We start from the raw sequence: 19,197 nt of genomic DNA, 5'->3' as shown, positions 1-19,197 counted from the left end.
ATTGTGAAAACTCACTTAAAGGACCACTTAAGATTTGCACATCTCAGTGAATGTAAATTTTGCCCAGAATCTCTAAAAAGTAATTGGAATCTAATGATAATATGTATGCAGATATGTTTAGGATCAAGAAAAACCATGTTTACAACTTTGAAATGCATTAAAAATTGATGAATGATAGATGGATAAGTATGTGATAAGGCCATGTTGCATATTAGTAATGATATAATCTAGATGAGACTATGGATGCTAACTGTATGATTGCTTCATAAGATACAATTTATTTATCTGGCTTGAAATTTTTTCCTTCACACACTGCACTTGAGAACTGATTCTAGTCTCCAAAAATTTTTTAAATAAAAATAACATAATAAGAATTAATGTATGTCAAGCTTTTTAAAAAAAGTCATTCTTAGCATATCTCATCATTAACAGGTCAAATGTGAGCAAACCAGTAGAATAAATAATACAAATTTTGTAATTACACACAATTCTAGATTTAAAGTCTACCATCACTATTTACTAAATGCTAGAAACTAATAAAGTTTCTACTTAATCTCTTCAAAATCAAAATGAGCTGGAAAAATACTCTCAAGATAAGTTTGTTGTAGGAAGTAAATAAAATTTTGTGTATGGTGCTATTTGGAAGGAGGTATTTAAAATAAAAGTCACTGATGTGAAAATAACAGATAGGATACAGGATTAATTTGCAGCTCCCACTTGGATGTACAGAGTAGTGTGAGGAGACTCACATCATGAAATTTTGCTCCAAGAACTAAGCAGGAACATAGCAGGAATACCAAAGGAATTCACAGATCATTTGAAAGAAGTGGCTTGCCACAGCAAACTCTGTGAGGCAGCTAAAAAGCTGTGAGTGCCCAAAATGTGAGAGAGGAAAATCGGCCTCCAAGTACATACCCTCACCTCATTGAGGGAATCTGAAAATCCAGATCACAAAGGAAGTATTTAATATATCTAGGGCTGAAACAAATTTATAGAGCCAAGTAAAATATAAAAATAGAAGAAGAATCATAAAGAGTCCTGTAAGTACTCCCAGTGATCAGGGAAGCCATTTCTTTTCTTTTCTTTTCTTTTTTATTGCATTTTAGGTTTTGGGGTACATGTGCAGAACATGCAAGACATTTGCATAGGTACACACATGGCAGTGTGTTTTGCTGCCTTCCTCCCCTTCACCCACATTTGGCATTTCTCCCCAGGCTATCCCTCCCCCCCCCCACTGTCCCTCCCCTCTTCCCCCAAATAGACCCCAGTGTTTGGTACTCCCTTCCCTGTGTCCATGTGTTCTCATTTTTCATCACCCACCTATGAGTAAGAATATGCGGTACTTCATTTTCTGTTCTTGTGTCAGTTTGCTGAGAATGATGTTCTCCAGATTCATCCATGTCCCTACAAACGACACGAACTCATCATTTTTGATTGCTGCATAATATTCCATGGTGTATATGTGCCACATTTTCCCAATCCAGTCTATCATCGATGGGCATTTGGGTTGGTTCCAGGTCTTTGCTATTGTAAACAGTGCTGCAATGAACATTCGTGTGCATGTGTCCTTATAGTAGAACAATTTATAGTCCTTTGGATATATACCAAGTAATGGGATTGCTGGGTCAAATGGAATTTCTATTTCTAGGTCCTTGAGGAATCGCCACACTGTCTTCCACAATGGTTGAACTAATTTACACTCCCACCAGCAGTGTAAAGTGTTCCTATTTCTCCACATCCTCTCCAGCATCTATTGTCACCAGATGTTTTAATGATCGCCATTCTAACTGGCATGAGATGGTATCTCAATGTGATTTTGATTTGCATCTCTCTAATGACCAGTGATGATGAGCATTTTTTCATATGTTTGTTGGCCTCATGTATGTCTTCTTTTGTAAAGTGTCTGTTCATATCCTTTGCCCATTTTTGGATGGGCTTTTTTTTTTTTTTCTTGTAAATCTGTTTGAGTTCTTTGTAAATTCTGGATATTAGCCCTTTGTCAGATGGGTGGACTGCAAAAACTTTTTCCCATTCTGTTTGTTGCTGATTCACTCTAGTGACTTTTTTTTTTTTTTTTGCTGTGCAGAAGCTGTGGAGTTTGATTAGGTCCCATTTGTCTATTTTGGCCTTTGCTGCCAATGCTTTTGGTGTTTTGGTCACAAAGTTTTTGCCTACTCCTATGTCCTGAATGGTTTTGCCTAGATTTTCTTCTAGAGTTTTTATGTTGCCAGGTCTTATGTTTAAGTCTTTAATCCATCTGGAGTTAATTTTAGTATAAGGTGTCAGGAAGGGGTCCAGTTTCTGCTTTCTGCACATGGTTAGCCAGTTTACCCAACACCATTTATTAAACAGGGAGTCCTTTCCCTATTGCTTGTTTTTGTCAGTTTTATCCAAGATTGCATAGTTGTAGATATGCTGTGTGGTCTCCGATGCCTGTGTTCTGTTCCATTGGTCTATATCTCTGGTTTGGTACCAGTCCCATGCTGTTTTGATTACTGTAGCCTTGTAGTATAGTTTGACATCTGGTAGTGTGATGCCTCCTGCTGTGTTCTTTTTGCTTAGGATTGACTTGGCTATGCAGGCTCTCTTTTGGTTCCATGTGAAGTTCAAGGTGTTTTTTTCCAGTTCTGTGAAGAAAGTCAATGGTTGCTTTATGGGTATAGCATTGATTCTGTAATTTACTTTGGGCAATATACCCATTTTCACAATATTGATTCTTCCTAACCATGAACATTGAATGTTTCTCCATCTATTTGTCTCCTCTCTTATTTTGTTGGGCAGTGGTGTGTAGTTTTCCTTGAAGAGGTCCCTTATGTTCCTTGTAAGATGTATTCCCAGGTATTTTATTCCCTTTGTAGCAATTGTGAATGGCAGTTCATTCTCGATTTGGCTCTCTTTCAGTCTGTTATTGTTGTATAGGAATGCTTGTGATTTTTGCACATTGATTTTATATCCTGAGACTTTGCTGAAGTTGCTTATCAGTTTCAGGAGTTTTTGGGCTGAGACGATGGGGTCTTCTAGATATACTATCATGTCATCTGCAAATAGAGACATTTTGGCTTCCACCTTTCCTATTTGAATACGCTTTATTTCTTTTTCTTGCCTGATTGCTCTGGCTAGAACTTCCAGTACTATATTGAATAGAAGTGGTGAGAGAGGGCATCCTTGTCTAGTGCCAGATTTCAAAGGGAATGGCTGCCAGGTTTTGCCCATTCAGTATGATATTGGCTGTTGTTTTGTCATAAATAGCTTTTATTTGTTTGAAATACGTTCCATCAATACCGAGTTTATTGAGGGTTATTAGCATAAAGGGCTGTTGAATTTTGTCAAAGGCCTTCTCTGCATCAATTGAGATAATCATGTGGTTTTTGTTTTTGGTTCTGTTTATGTGGTGAATTACATTTATAGACTTGCGTATGTTGAACCAGCCTTGCATCCCCGGGATGAATCCTACTTGATCATGATGGATAAGCTTTTTGATATGCTGTTGCAATCGGCTTGCCAGTATTTTATTGAAGATTTTTGCATCTATGTTCAACATGGATATTGGCCTGAAGTTTTCTTTTCTTGTTGAGTCTCTGCCAGGTTTAGGTATCAGGATGATATTGGTCTCATAAAATGAATTGGAAAATTTAGTAGATGTTTACTGAAAGTCTACAATTGATCACAAGTGTTATCACAATTAATAGTGTTTCTATAATTAGAAACATATAGTTTTAGTGGCTAAGTTGTCTGTCATTTGAAAAGGAATTAATGTATAACAGGATAACAAACAAGTATTCAGTAATTTGTACTTGTAGTTTTGAATATTTGCTAATGGTCCCTCAGTTCTAAGACATGTATCAATTCCTGTTTTGGGTACAGATTTTGAATTGCACTCATTATTAGAAGTGTGAGATTTGATCAGATTGTTAATAAATGGTCATTTACCTTGTGATTAGAGCTGTTCTAATTTAATACATGATATAATTTAAAATTTGAGGTGGGATTATTATTTGCATTTTAGAGATACAGTATAACTGAAAATAGTACTATTAAATTTGGAATATTCCAAAATTAATTATAAAAATATCAATGAGCCTACTTTACAAACATGTAAAATGTTTCAAAAATTTCAGATTTTTAATGGTTTAGTTATAGACAAAATATCTACTTCCCCAAAATTATAGGACATAAAACAAATGAGAAAATCTATGGCGTAAACTTTAGAATAAGAGAAACAGGACTCTTCTGCTTGTTGGAGAATCGAAGACTTGGACTGAAATACCCTCGAATTCTAATATAAGTCCACCTGTGCAAATTACAAACAGTTATTTGCATTGCTGGTCTTACACGAAAATAAGAGAAATTTTCAAGGGCATAGTCAAATCGTTGAAGGAACAGTGAGGTGAAACCTGAGAAAAAGCTAAAGGAATAGAAAACCCAGCATTTGTGGACAGAGGTTTACAACCATAAGATCTGGAGCATGTGCTTTGGGCCAAACACAGGTGGAAGAAAAAGGAACTCAAGATGCTACATTAAGCCTGGATGGTTAAATGGGGCTGAAACGGCTCTAAGTTTGTGAAGCTCTTGGTTCTGGGTTGAAGCAGATTCAGGCTCATTGGAGGAAAGGATCTGCAAAATTTAGGCCCCTAGGAAGTGCCAGAGAGGAAAGAAAATTAATTATGACTTTAAAATAGTATTACCTAACACAGAAGGAATCAAACTAACATGAGTGAGTGTTGTCCAAAACAGCAGAGTTAAGATGCCAACCTTTAAACCCCAAGATATAAAGTAAAATGTGTAATTGTTAAGAAATAATGGACAGAATAAAAAAATTATCTTGGCTAAGTAAGATAAGAATATTGAAATTCATCAATAAATATGTAAATCTGAAAAAAATTCAAGAAGTTTCAGAAATAGATAACCTGAAAATTACAAATACACGTGGCCTTTTAAACTGTTCCCACGAGTACCTATAAAGCTTTAGTTCATGGTACAAAATTTAGCTGTTTTAAGACATTAGAGACTAAAAATACAGCTAACACTTAAAAGGCTGGAGTCCTAGAAAGAGGGGATGTGAATGAAAATGAGTCTGACATTCTTTGACATTTTTGCCTTTAGCAATGAGCAAGCAGCTCTAAGCTTAGAGACCCTGCAATACATGTGAACTGAGGCTGCTGGGCAGTCTGATGAGGCTGAAAAGATACAAATTGCAGTTCCGGGCAATCAAAGTAGTCAGGACTTTAGACTCCTATCCCTCAGAAAAGAGAATGGCAGGGCAACACTGCTTGTCTTCTCTGGGCATTTGCTGATCTCAAAGATGTACACAGCAAGAGGCAGAAATCCAGGCAGAAATTGAAGCTAAGATCCTAAACTTAGCTTGTAAATAGTTGTAAGGCATAGATTTATCTCAGAACTAGGCAGAGCTAATTCTGAGTTAAAAATGAAGTGGCATTCAGGGCTTACCAAGAATGAATGGTCTTGGTATAAACATTGAAAGCAAAACAAGAGTAAGTCAGTCCTAACAAACACTAAATCTTAGTCTCAAATCGTCCAATATTTGTTTGGAAGAAGGCGATTTTTCTCTTACTCTAAATGTCTGGCTAAAATAAGTAAATTTTGTCATAGAAAACTTAATGTTATCCAGAGCATCTATGTATTTTCTTATACAATAGCCATCATTCTTTCAAACATTGCCAGGTGTGTTATGCTACCTACTAGATATTTACAGCAGACTTCTGAAGTATTAAAATTATTTCCTCTAAAATAAATGATAGGATTGTACCATAGGCTGTTACTACCATCCAAACCATGCTCAAGAAACTGAAAAAAATTCAATCATTAGAAGAGAAGATATTAATATATCAGCATTCATTATTATGTATGTCATTAAATGCATAAAATATTAAAATACAAAAAAGTTCAATCTCACTACAAGAGGAGAAATGTAAATGTAATGATGGATACTTGGGGATTGATTATACAACTCTATATTTTGTAATGTTAAAACTTATTCATATAAAAAGTTTTTTTAAGACAAAAATTTTTGACAAGGCAGTAAAACTGGCACTCTGTATAACTTGGAAATATCATAAATTCTTATATGTTTTCTAAAAAGAAATAAGCTTATATATCCCCAAAACTTTCCTTTCCCACCTACTAATTTTGTATCTAGGCATTTATTTAAGGAAATACTCCGAGGTTAGGATACATTTGTATGTGGATGCTAATGGTGGCATTATTTATGTAAAAAAGAATTGAATCCCAGTAAAGTGTTTAATAATAGGGTTAAGTTCAAGTAAACGGTGACATTTCCATGTGAATAATAATTAGCAATTTGAAATGTCTTTCAAAAATTTGATAACATATAAATTCACACATATAAGTAATGACTACAAGCAACAAAAGCAACAACTTCAAGAATGTTAGTAATCTAAATATACCTATACTTAGGTACCCAGCTACATAATGTCTTAGAGAGGAATTTGACTACCATAATAAATAGGTATATTTCTATAAAAATACATATAGTTATATGCATAGATATATGTTATATATGTATGAATATATATTAATGTGTTTTTATATATACTTGAAATATATTATGGTTAATTATATCATTTATTAGAAACAAAAATATTCCAATTACATTTTGCATATTATTTGTCTTGCATATAACTACATAGCTATTCATCAATATATCTACACATGTATATCCAACTATATATACATATATTTTTATATACACAATTATATATCTATACATATGGTTTTGGGAGTAAACATCAAAATCATCATCCAGAGTCTTTTGGGAAAGAGACTAACCCAGATGGAAAATATTATATTGTACTTTAAATAAGTTTCAAGGGCTTTGCTACTTCCATAGCAGTATATTCTAATATTTAGTACCTTCTCCCAGGACCATTATTCTTTTTTATGAGTGCCTATATCTATCCATGCGATGACAAACATTTTGCCTTTTTACTTTCTTGATTTGCTGTTTACTTATAAAGGAATCTTTCTTTAGACTTCTTCATTTTCATATGTTAACACTCTTGTGCTCATTTAATGTGATAATTACTAGATTTCAACTTCCCAGTTAATGGGAGTTGCACTTTTCCAAAAATAAACTATGAAAACCATATAACAGCCATAGGATATCTTTTTGACAGACAAAAAATGAGGCTGTGTCATTCTCTATTGATTATATAAGTTTTTTTCTTTCAGCTATAATTTTGAAATCTCAGTTCACAGTGCTTTAAGTGTCTTTTTGTTCTGATTTATCTTAATAACAATTTTTTAAAAAACTGTTGAATATTTGGTCATACTCTATTGTCAATTGCAGTTTTTTATGCACTTGAAATATGTTATGTTTAATTATATCATTTATTAGAAACAAACATATAAAAATTACAGTTCTGCATATTAGTTGCCTTGTGTATTTGTCATGAAAATTAAGACAGACATAAGAAATCTGAAGAGGACAAATTTTTGGAGATTTTTCCAATAACTCTAAAAACATAAGAATAAAATCTTCAAATGCATATGCTCAGTTTTTAAACACATTATTCACTTTCTTTTGAAGGACTAAAATGATAGACACAATTAAACTTATACATTATAACTTTCATCATTTGTATACTCTTTTGTAATTGTCTATTTATTTACCAGTCTTCTGTGTGAGATTCTCAACTTCTCAAAGATAGAGATTCTCTTTATAATTGAAATTCCAGCAAGCATTTGCCTGAATATCACATTTCTTAGCACTGAAACACCATTCTCAATATATCCAACACATTATTTGGCCTGTGTTAAGTGATTCAAGTCCCCTTTTATTTTATATGAAATCTTATATATAATGCACAAGAAATGAATAAGGAACATAAAGATGAATAAGAAGCAGAAAGCAACTACAAACCAAAAATAAAAGATGACATTTAATTCTCCCTTAATCTTAAATCAAAATAATTAAAGCTAGATTTATGTAAATTGTATGCTATTAACAATTAAAATATTACAGTTGCATAACGGTATAACAGAGGGTGTATAGTTATATGGATCCTGAATTAAATACCTTTGTTATTATCCATTCCTCCTACAGCATACAAAGTTCCAACTGTAGATTTTCTGGGTTTAGTTCTCGGACTTTGCATTAAAGTTCTTCTTTCTGGCAATAGATGGTATTTCATTGCTTCCAGAATCAGCTTTTGACATTCCAGATCATTCTTAAATAGTGCATGATTTTCTAGGTCAGCCAATATCTGTGAATAATACACAATCACTGTTAATAATGGTTTTAGCGATGAACATTGTCAGTACTTAAAATGAGAAGTTTAATGTCTTTGATATCCTTCTCTTGAGTGGGAAGCAGCATGTAGTAAGAAGTCATTACAGTAACAAATAAAAATATGTAAAGTGAATGGCTTTCAACAGAAACAGAATGGATATGATTTTTGATTCAATATTATTTATTATTTTGTCACACAGAGTAAAAATGTATTTATCGTGATCACTTCTTCCATTCACTTTCCTTTCATGAAAGCTGTTTGAAAATCAAGGATAGTTCCGTGTTGGACATAAACATGTCAGGTAAAGGACATTTAAATATAGACTTCAACAAATTAAGTCATTACAAGCTTATCATAAGTATTCATCTATTTAATTTAATATGCTTCAAGTATAGTTTGAATCTCTTTTAAATTCAAAATGACTCAATAAAGATGAAAAAACTTTTCCTCATAACATCTCTTTAATTATATAAGGAATTTAAAAGTTGTGTTTTAGGCAAAGTAATAGTTTCCAATGGTGAAAATTTTATACCTAAATTGAGCAACTGAGGGACCAACAGAGTGAGACCAATAGTTTTAAAGCATATTATGTCTATTTTTTTGCTGTAATAGGTTATTGTCTCTGCAAATTATTTTGTGTACACTTATTTGCACACATCCAAAGTATCTTTTAATTTTCCTCTTTCTCTCTCACTCTTTAGATATTTTTTTCTCCTTGATACTTATAGTCCATCCTTTTCTTTTTCAATGGATACTGTTTCATTTTGAGTGACAATAAAATGTGCCCCATAGATTTAAAAATTAATGAGTAAAAAATATAGCATTTACTCACTGACCTCTTTTTATATGTTGATAAAAAACTGTACCACATCTGTCCACAAATGTTCATTGAGTGAATAAAAATGGCAGCATGTAACTAAACAATATAACTTAAATCAAAATTTGTAAGCCTGCCCAATATATAAAAGTATTAGAAGTGCCATGAGGAATATAGAAACACATAAGATACACAGTATACATTTTTTTTTTTTTTTTTTGAGATGAAGTCTCACTCCCTTGCCCAGGCTGGAATGCAGTGGTACGATCTCCGCTCACTGCAGCCTCTGCCTCCAGGGTTCAAGCAATTCTCCTGCCTCAGTCTCCTGAGTAGCTGGTATTACAGGCATGCAGTTCTATGTCCAGCTAATTTTTGTATTTTTAGTGAAGACAATGTTTCACCATGTTGTCCAGGCTGGTCTTGAACTCCTGACCTCAGGTGACCCACCCACCTCTGTCTCCCAGATTGCTGGGATTATAGGTGTGAGCCACCACACCTGCCCCAGAATAGATTTAAATCTGAATAAGAAGTGTAATATTACTTACTAAAGCTATAATATTTTAAAGTAATAAATTTTAAAGAAAAATGCAATGTTCAATGTCCATAGAGATACATATAAAAACATATTATGAATTATTTATTTCAATATATGACATAGAAAACAAAAATAAATAAGAATAAAATAAAATAAAAATAAAAATATGTCTTGTATTTCTGTAAAATGACCAAGGTATTCTGTATTCAAACACTATTTTCCATTTTAGGAAAAAAATATTGTCTAAAATGTAACTTTGGCTTACTCCTACTCATTTTGACAAACTAAATTATTTACAGCCACTGTAACCTATTGTATACTTTTAAATTATTACTTGTGACGACTTCTTATTTACAAATACCATTGCCTGTGTTTGCATTTCATCTCCTCTGGCAACACTAATAACTTCATCTAAACCTGATTACCTGTAAAGGCCTTACCTCCTAATAGCATTATTTTGGGGGTCAGGACCACAATGTGTGAATTTTGGTGGGACACTAATATCAGCGCATAGCAGATCCTCCTAGGTAATAACTCAATACCTGACTATGATTTGATCATGATTTTATTATAAGTACTACCCATCTTCCTATTGCTAATTTGTTATAAAATGTTCATTTTCTGGGTAATTGGGTTCAAGCAATAAGGTTTTTCTTCCGTTTTGTTTGTGGGTTTTTTTTTTAAGATGTTTTGGACCTGGTACAGGACATGCTTCTTGGTTCTTATGCTATGTTAGCTTATGGTGAAAACAAACAAAATAAGAATTAGACCCAGGATATATTTGCTCCTGGAGGATAAGACAACTGTGAACCTACAAAAATAGCTAGCAAGACTAGAACTTTCCCTTCAACACTTGCTCCAAGAGCCTAACCTTGCTGTGCACACTAATCCTAAGCTATTATGATATGAACTGTGCACAAGCTACACCATTTTTCCACAGCGCAAAGGCCATTTTAAAGTAACCCAGGCCAAGCACTAGGATCATAAATATCTTCTTGTGACTTTTCTCTGTAGAGGATGCACCAAGGCCTTGTACAGGTACTGTTCTTTCATACTGGAATAGGTTTAATAAAGTCAGCTTGCTTATCACAAAACTTATTTTGTTGTCTTATAGAAATTCAACACTGAACACATTTCGCCAATAATAGTTACAAATAAATTGCAAATTCAATGAATGTACTTCTCATTTATTTCTATAGAAGAAAATCAAATAGAATGAAAGCTTACCCACTTTGTCATTCTGCTGTGCATTTTAGTGTTACAAAAATATGTTTCAACAATTTATACTACGTGAAAAATTTAGCAGAAATCAAAGTTAGCTAGTTTTTGGTATTGTTTACTCCATGAGCAATTCCAACTTAAATATGAAACCACACATATAGTTGAGATTGCAGATATCTATTATTTTATTTATGTATATTGTTTCTATAAGCCTGGCAAAATTTTAAGTACATTTTATAAACACAAAAACTAAGATACTGTCTTTCTACAACTTATACTAGCACTTGCTGTTTGAAAAATGATAAAATTTAATACAAACATGAATATTTCTATGAAGGTAATGAACAACATATCTTAAAATCATGTAGAGTATCAAGCGGAAACATAATTAAGTAGACTTACAATGGAATACTCTATTTCTGTTTTAAATTATTATTTCTAATATTACTACTTCTAGATCCTGTGGGCACAGAGATGCAGATATTTGAAAAAAAATGAGATCTTAAAAAGTCGATATTTGAGTATTGCCTTGTTAAATGTAGTAAACTATTATATAATAGTTACAGGAAAATGTCTCTTTGCAAGAAAAACAAAATCATTAATAAGTTGCTTTATAACCTAATTAGGTAACCTGGAGATTAGGATATACTTCTATCACGTAAGACAACAAACTAAAGAACAATTCTAAAAAATCCTGTTCTAAGCTACCCAAATGAATTACATGGTTCCAGTATTCTGGCTTATTTATATACAAATTTTAGGATAAATAAGATACAAAGCACATAAGACTTTTCTACAGGCAATGTGTTCTTTTGTTAATAATTCTGTCAGCTTGGCAGTCCCTTTGCAGATATGCCCTATCTCCCTATAACCTTGTCAGTTTCTTTGTGACTAAATAATAACTGATGAGGTACAGGGTAACCAACAGCTGCAGAATCAAACATGACCAAGAAATGTACAGGCTAATATTACACACTTTTAAGAAGTTACCAATATGAAAAACAAGAATAATTTAGCCATTTATAGCTAGAACTTTTGACAATAAATTTGTTAGAGCTTTCCAGCTGGCAGAAATGTCATGAAATGTTTAATTAGGAGAAATATGTTCTCTGTAGTTACCTGTTTGAAAGCATGATTTTCCTTTCACATACTCTTCCAAAGTTCTATTAGCTTTATTAACAAGTTCATTTTGCTTAGAAAAATATATACATGGGCTGGGTACGGTGGCTCATGCCTGTAATCCCAGCACTCTGGGAGACCAAGGTGGGTGGATCACCTGAGGTCAAGAGTTGGAGACCAGCCTGACCAACATGGTGAAACACCATCACTAAAAAAAATAAAAAGAAAAGAAAGAAAAGAAAAAAAAAAACATGTATATATGTATGTGTATGTATGTGTATGTATATACATACACATACATATGGGTCTTTTTTTCTAACTATAATATGTTACTGGAAAATGTCTCCTTGAAAGAAAAAAAAATATTTAAAAATTGCATTATAACCTAATTAGGTAATTTGGAGATAATAACATACTTCTATCATATAAGGCAACAGTGGCTCAAGCCTGTAATCCCAGCACTTTGGGAGGCCGAGGCAGGTGGATCACAAGGTCAAGAGATCGAGACCATCCTGGTCAACATGGTGAAACCCCATCTCTACTAAAAATACAAAAAATTAGCTGGGCATGGTGGCGCGTGCCTGTAATCCCAGCTACTCAGGAGGCTGAGGCAGGAGAATTGCCTGAACCCAGGAGGCGGAGGTTGCGGTGAGCCGAGATTGCGCCATTGCACTCCAGCCTGGGTAACGTGAGTGAAACTCCCATCTCAAAAAAAAAAAAGACAACAAACAAAAGAACACTTTTTAAAAATCCTGTTCTATGCTATCCAAATGAATTAAGTATTTCCACTGTTCTGTTTTATTTATATACAAAATTTTGGATAAATAAGTGCAGAGCACATAAGGCTTTTCTACAGGCAATGTGTTCTTTTGTTAACAACTCTGTCAGCTAGGCAGCCAATTTGCAGATATTCCCTATCTCTCTATAACCTTATCAGTCTTCTTCGTGATTAAATAATGACTGATGAGTTATAGGGTAACCTATTCATGTATACATATACACATTTGTTAAAACAATATTTATTGTAAATGACCATTAAATTTGTTATTATAATATACCATAATTTAATTGTTGATGGTTTAATACATTGAATCACATGATCAAAATAGTCAAATGTTTAGCAACATTAAAGATTGATGAGTGTTTAATCCTGTGTGCTTACACAGACACGCCTCTAATTGCAGCTTTCCAAGAATATTTAGATGATTTTATTTAAAATGTTTTCAACAATATATAAATTATGAAGCTAAAGGTATTTCAAATAATCTTCTGAAAGTATGGCTTCATAAAAATAGAATGCATCATTCAAGTATCTAGATTTTGCAACGTTTTTGCAACCTTGCAAACAAAAAATAAACTTTCATGTTTTTCAAAAAAATTGTTTTCTTTCCGTAAAAATTATCTAACATGTCAGAAAAATACCCTCTTGTCTAGAATCCTTGTACCGATTCTCTGCACTATACTGTATGTGTAGATGCTGCCTCGATACTGTAAATAACTCGTACAACACTATCATAAGTCAACAAAACAAGATACACGGATTCATTTTTGCTGCATGATCCACTTTCATTACATTAAGGACACACACTCTAATTTTATAGTAAAAGTCAGAAAACATTTACATTATAAAAACTTGCATTACAGATAGCCTTCTAAAATATCATTTAGGAAATATAAATTATAGCAACACTCTAAGGTTCATGTCTAGAAATAAGAAAACATCTACATCATAAGCTATTCCTTAAGGAAGAGTAATACTGCATTCACAAAAACACAATTTAAAGAAGGGAATAGGAGCTGTACCAAGCACAGCAATCACATCTGTACCTTTCATCTGGTCAGGGAAGTCCACTGTAAAATGGAAGGCGATATTAAATCAATACTTAAAGGAAAATAACTTTAAACATATTATAGATCAAAGAAAAAGTGCTAATTCTTCTAAAACTATATCCTTGGGCTATCACAGTTATGAAAACATTCTCACATTCATGACAAAGTGACAAAATTTCATGTACTTCAATAATTTTTGTAATATATCAAAAATCTTTTTTTGCTGTTGGATCTTGTGCTAAAAAAATAAACTCACAGAATTTGAATCTAAAATATAAAATTGATTTCTATTAGAAGTGACAGTCCTTAGAGAATAAATGACAATTTCATACCTAGTCTTTCAAGTTTTGCGCCTGATAAAATGAAAGCCATGAATAATAAAATATTATCTTGTAAGCTGCGGAAAAATATGATTTTTATTTCAATGTCTTATAAATAGATCTAATATAAATAAAATAATTTTAGGTATTTGTATTAAGCAGTCTAAGACATTCCACAGGGAAACAATGATCACACTCAGTGCTAAATGAACCCCGAGCCTATTTAAGGTGCTGCTGAAAGGAATGAGTTCAGTCATCACGGAAATTTGCAGCAACAAAATAAATAGTGAGCCCATGGCTAGGACTGTCAAACTGTACAAGGGAAAACAGCAACTGCCTCATACCCAGAGAGATTTGTTTGATCCTTCCCCACCTTTCAGACTTTATTTATGTTCAAAGACATACGGAGAGAAAAATGGATAGTTATGCTGAAAACTTGGCAGTATGAGATAGTTTGTTCACCAAAGCTTGTAGCACTTCATTAGTGACTATTTGAGATGTGATTGCCAACAGCCTTAGTTTCCACAAGTAGGGCTAACCCTATCATAGTCCATATCAGCCTGCAGTCTGAAATAAATGTATCACCCAGGAGTAGATAGTTCCTCCTCTTAGAGTTAAAGTACCTTTTAGATTAAGTTAAAAATAATTTTGGCGAAGAATTAAACCATGAAATTTTAAGAGACCGTAGATTTTCCCAGTCCATCCTACTGACATAACTACTACTCAGCCAATTAATTTGAGGATATTTAAAAATGAAAGTAAAGTAGATACAACAGAGCATTCAAGTTTATCTTCCGCAACTCTCATTTCAAAATGAAAACAAATTAATGACAGGCTAAAACTTACATCAGATACATCTGAATAATTCCTTCTCAAGCATTTGAGGAAACAAGAAAAAATGCATATGAAATAAGTAGCAGGTTCATTAATTTTATTCTGAATCAGAAATATTTGATTACCTTAACATGAATAATAATTGGCTAAGTTGACAGTAAAAGTAGAGAAGAATAACGACATAATCAAAAAAGTAGGCTCATAAAATTAACCCAAATGATAGTTTTTATTAGTAACAAGTAAAATGGATTTTGTGATGCTATAATTTTTGACTTTTATTTATTTAACATGGGTTTACTGTTCCATAGTTTGAAATCTCAGAATTTTTAAAACTGAAATAAGTTAACCTTTTGCCATATATGAAAGTCGCCTTCATCTTTAATGATTTAGTTGCATCCCATTTGGGCTCAGGACTTTTCATTCATTCATTCATTCATTCATTCATTCATCCACCAAATATTTAGCCAAATATTTTGCCCAAGGTGCTATAAGTCTTGTATAACATGACATCACTTTTCACTCACCACTAATCTGTTTTACTCAAGTCCAACTTTCTCCCTGCTCCTACAAAACATCTTTAATTCATTTCTGTTTGGACTATATTTAAAGTATACATTAGTATGTTATTGTAAGATATTATTCAACAAATTTAGATGAGTATGCCAAAAATTCTATAATATTACTACTTTTAATTAATAGTTACTTTCCCCAATACTCTGAAGCACATTATTCTACATTTTATATGTTAGCTCTTCTGATCTTTCTTCTCATCGAAATTGATCTTGCTATTTTCTTAAGCCAAGCACATTCATCTTTCTCTCTCTCTCCCCCTCCCCCCTCTTTCTCTCTCTCTCTCTGTCCCTCTCTCACTGTCCTTTATGCCTTTTTCCTCCAAGGCGTCTATTAAAATATGACCCGAATCTTCAGAGGCTAGTTTAAAATTACTTTACTTTCATGAGGATTTACTTCATCAATCAGGTCACAGTCAACATTTACTTTTATCAGTCATATCATATTTTAAACAGTTACCCTATATGTAGTCACTTAAAGGCTTCATACACATGCTAAATTTTAAACTTGCAGAAAATCAGAAAACAAAATTTGTTATTCATTGTTGATAACAATAACAGAACCATTGGCCCCATGATTTGCTGAAGAACTATTTCAATGATGGATCATTTATTATCATTTGTGTATCTATCAATCTATTTTAATAATTTATTCATTACTTAAGATTGAACATATACAATACATAAGCAGAAATAGGTTCAATATCACATCTCAAATCCAATGCATAAATTAATAATAATTATAGATATTTGTCTATTAGAAACCTCTTGCTAAACAACCAACCAAATATCCATATTACTAAATGATTTATTCCAGATCCAGTAGATAGTATATTTATTTCCAGTCACATTCAAAAGCAAAAATATATTACAGAAATAATTTGGGGCCATAGACATCACTGCGAGGTGATTTGACTCTTAACTAGGAAACATTAACCTGAATATTCCACGGACGATTCAAACTCATATATTTAAATTTGAACTTATTCTTTCCAATTACTTTTCTTCTTCCTGTAATTGACTTATCTTCTATTTTTATTGATGATTTAGGGTACTTAATTACCTGTAATTCTATTTTAAGCTTCTACTATTTAAGCTATTTCAAACTATTTTGGAGAATATGACATATGAATACATATTTCCAAAATTTTTCCTTCTTGAGATCCCTGACTCATTGATAATTCCACTTAGCAAAGTTCTTTATCTCTTCGGTCAACTTCACATCCAAAGAGTCACCAAATACTGTTAACTACTATAATATTGTCTATGACCCTTCAATTTCGTTGCTCCCAAATACTGTTGATTACTAAAATACTGTCTACGACCCTTCAATTTCACTACTCCCTGTTCATTCCAAAAGCCACTTCCCTAGTTAAAATTCTCATTAACACTTTTCTAAATTTTTGAGAAAGATCAATCATAATGATTATTTTTGATGCCAGCTGTCATATACAGAATTCGAACTACTCCCACAGTGTCCTAAAACACACACATTGATCATTCATTGTCCTGCTGTCTTAGTTCCTTGTACTACAACTGAAAGTATTTCCTAATGTAACTTAAAGCACCTGGTTCAGGCTCATTTGTCACTGTGCCTCCCGATCAACATTCTACATTGTCAAGGCTGCTCTATACACTACCCTTCACAAGATCAATTTTCACACTTGGTCTTCAATGTGACTTTTTTCCTCTTTTGAACTATCTGACTGAATCCTAGTTGAGTGTGCTTGTTTTACCCTGTGTTTCTAAATAGCGTTTGAAGGTTATCTTTATCTTATCTATAAACAAATCTCTACAGAACTAGGCCTTATCTTCTATGTGTTCTGTAATTTCTTCAATTCACAATTTATTACTGTATTGTTTATACTTAGTAGTCACCAATAGAAAAACATATATATATATATATATATATACTACTTTTTTACGTTTTTATAGGTAGCTGTCTCTTTTTTAAGTACTAACTGTGTTTACTTCAATTTTAAGGTTGAAATTGAAAGAGTATATTTTTATAAAATCTTATTCGTAATCATACTTTCCAAGAAGATAATTAGAAAAGGATATGTTCAAATATGCAGATTTATCATGCGAAACTGTTATGTTTTCTTTCATTCTTTTACAAAATTATTTCTGACTGTGCAGCATAGACTATAGGAATTGGTAAGCCATCTTTGCAAATTCACTGAGGAGTCAGACACAGACTCAAAATCAAAAGCATGTAAGCTGAACATTCTTGCTTTTTGAGGACAGTGTGAGTCTTATGAAAGAAACACCTACTTCATTTGTAGTACTGGATTAGAGATATTTCTGACATTAGAGTTGCGTGAAGTAGTAACTTTCAGCATGTTAAATACATACTGAGCTATTAACAGAGCATTTGGCAAATATTTTTGCTGCATTGACACAATGAATTTAGCTTAGAATAAAACAATTAATAGATATTTGTATTACCCTTGCTCCTTCCTTTTTCTGGACTCCTCTTTCTTTCTAAATATGTCTAGCATGCTCCTATGTCCCTATTCTCTATTACAGATCCTTCCTGTCCCAGACAAGCCCCCAAGTTATAATTTACACTAAGTTTCTGGATCATCCTTTCTTGAAGAACTCATGTATCTGAAACTCATGAAGACTAAGATGATCAATCTCATTAACAAAAAAAATCATAGAAAGTCAGATAGTTTTCCTAATTAGTAGTCTGTAAAACTAACTGCATTTCAATATTTGAAATTATAAATTGAAATTGATTAACTGTAAAGGCTAAATGGGGTCTTAAATCATAAACTGGATTCAAACTATCTTGTTATGAGTAAAATGCTTGTAAAATAGAAAAGTTATTGTAAAATGCATCTATGCATATTTTCCTGTGTCTATGTTAGTTTTTCTTATTAGAAATTGCTCTAAATTAAGAGATAAGAGTAAGCACACAGAGCCTTAGACTGACTAGCTAACAAGAAAAATGTACTAATTTAATAGTCATCTTTAAGCATAGCTTCCTTGAGAGAGATAAATCTGCAAGTCTCCTTTGCATTCCATCCAGAATCATAATAGCCTCAAATCTGTAAAAAAGCATCTGACACTATAAGAAATACTGAGAATTCTTCCCTTACTTCTCCCACATTTTATTTTAGAAAACTTAACTCTGTTGGTAGGATGGTCCCAGAAATACCTTGACACAAATCTTCAGGGCAGCAATTGAAGAGATGACACTCCATTGACTAATTGGAAAACAGAATTTTCTGATTTCAGCAATGATGTGGACCTAGTGTTAAACTTTTGTTTTGCTTTAGCCCTATTTCAATTATCTTTAACTCAAACCTTTTAATTTCACTCACACTAATTATAAGTTATCAGTCAGCATTCGCTTCTTCATTTTACTAAGAGAAGTTGGAGAAAAATTTTAATCACTTTATATTTGCAGATTTCCAGCTTTCTTCAGATTTACTCTGATCAAAGCCCAACATACCTCTTTTGATCATCATCAGTGAAATAAGTTCCTGTGAAAACATCAAGGTAGATGCATCTTGCAAGTCAATAAGGGATTAAAATAATTCTCCCAAGTAAAGCAAATTCTACTGAGCATATGCTTTTTAGAGTTTCTAAAGTTTGGGTAGGAAATGAGTTGTTCAAACATCTTTAATGGAAAAAACTCCAGGAATAAATGAAAATATATCCATTAATCTTGATG

General features: G+C 32.7%; 1 protein-coding gene across 1 annotated transcript in view; it reads right to left on the bottom strand.

Annotated features, from left to right (window-relative positions):
• KLHL1 (kelch like family member 1) overlaps positions 1–19,197 on the bottom strand; it is a 436,959-nt gene that overhangs the window by 134,931 nt on the left and 282,831 nt on the right. The window contains exon 6 of the mRNA XM_002742615.4: positions 8,057–8,243. Within this exon, the coding sequence (XP_002742661.1) occupies positions 8,057–8,243 (187 nt within the window). The remainder of the gene's footprint in view (positions 1–8,056; positions 8,244–19,197) is intronic.

This window comes from Callithrix jacchus, chromosome 1 (assembly GCF_049354715.1).
Source record: "Callithrix jacchus isolate 240 chromosome 1, calJac240_pri, whole genome shotgun sequence".
In the NCBI taxonomy this organism is placed as follows: domain Eukaryota; kingdom Metazoa; phylum Chordata; class Mammalia; order Primates; family Cebidae; genus Callithrix; species Callithrix jacchus.
The sequence above is the reverse complement of the archived record's forward strand: the minus strand, read 5'-3'. Positions and strand labels throughout refer to the sequence as shown.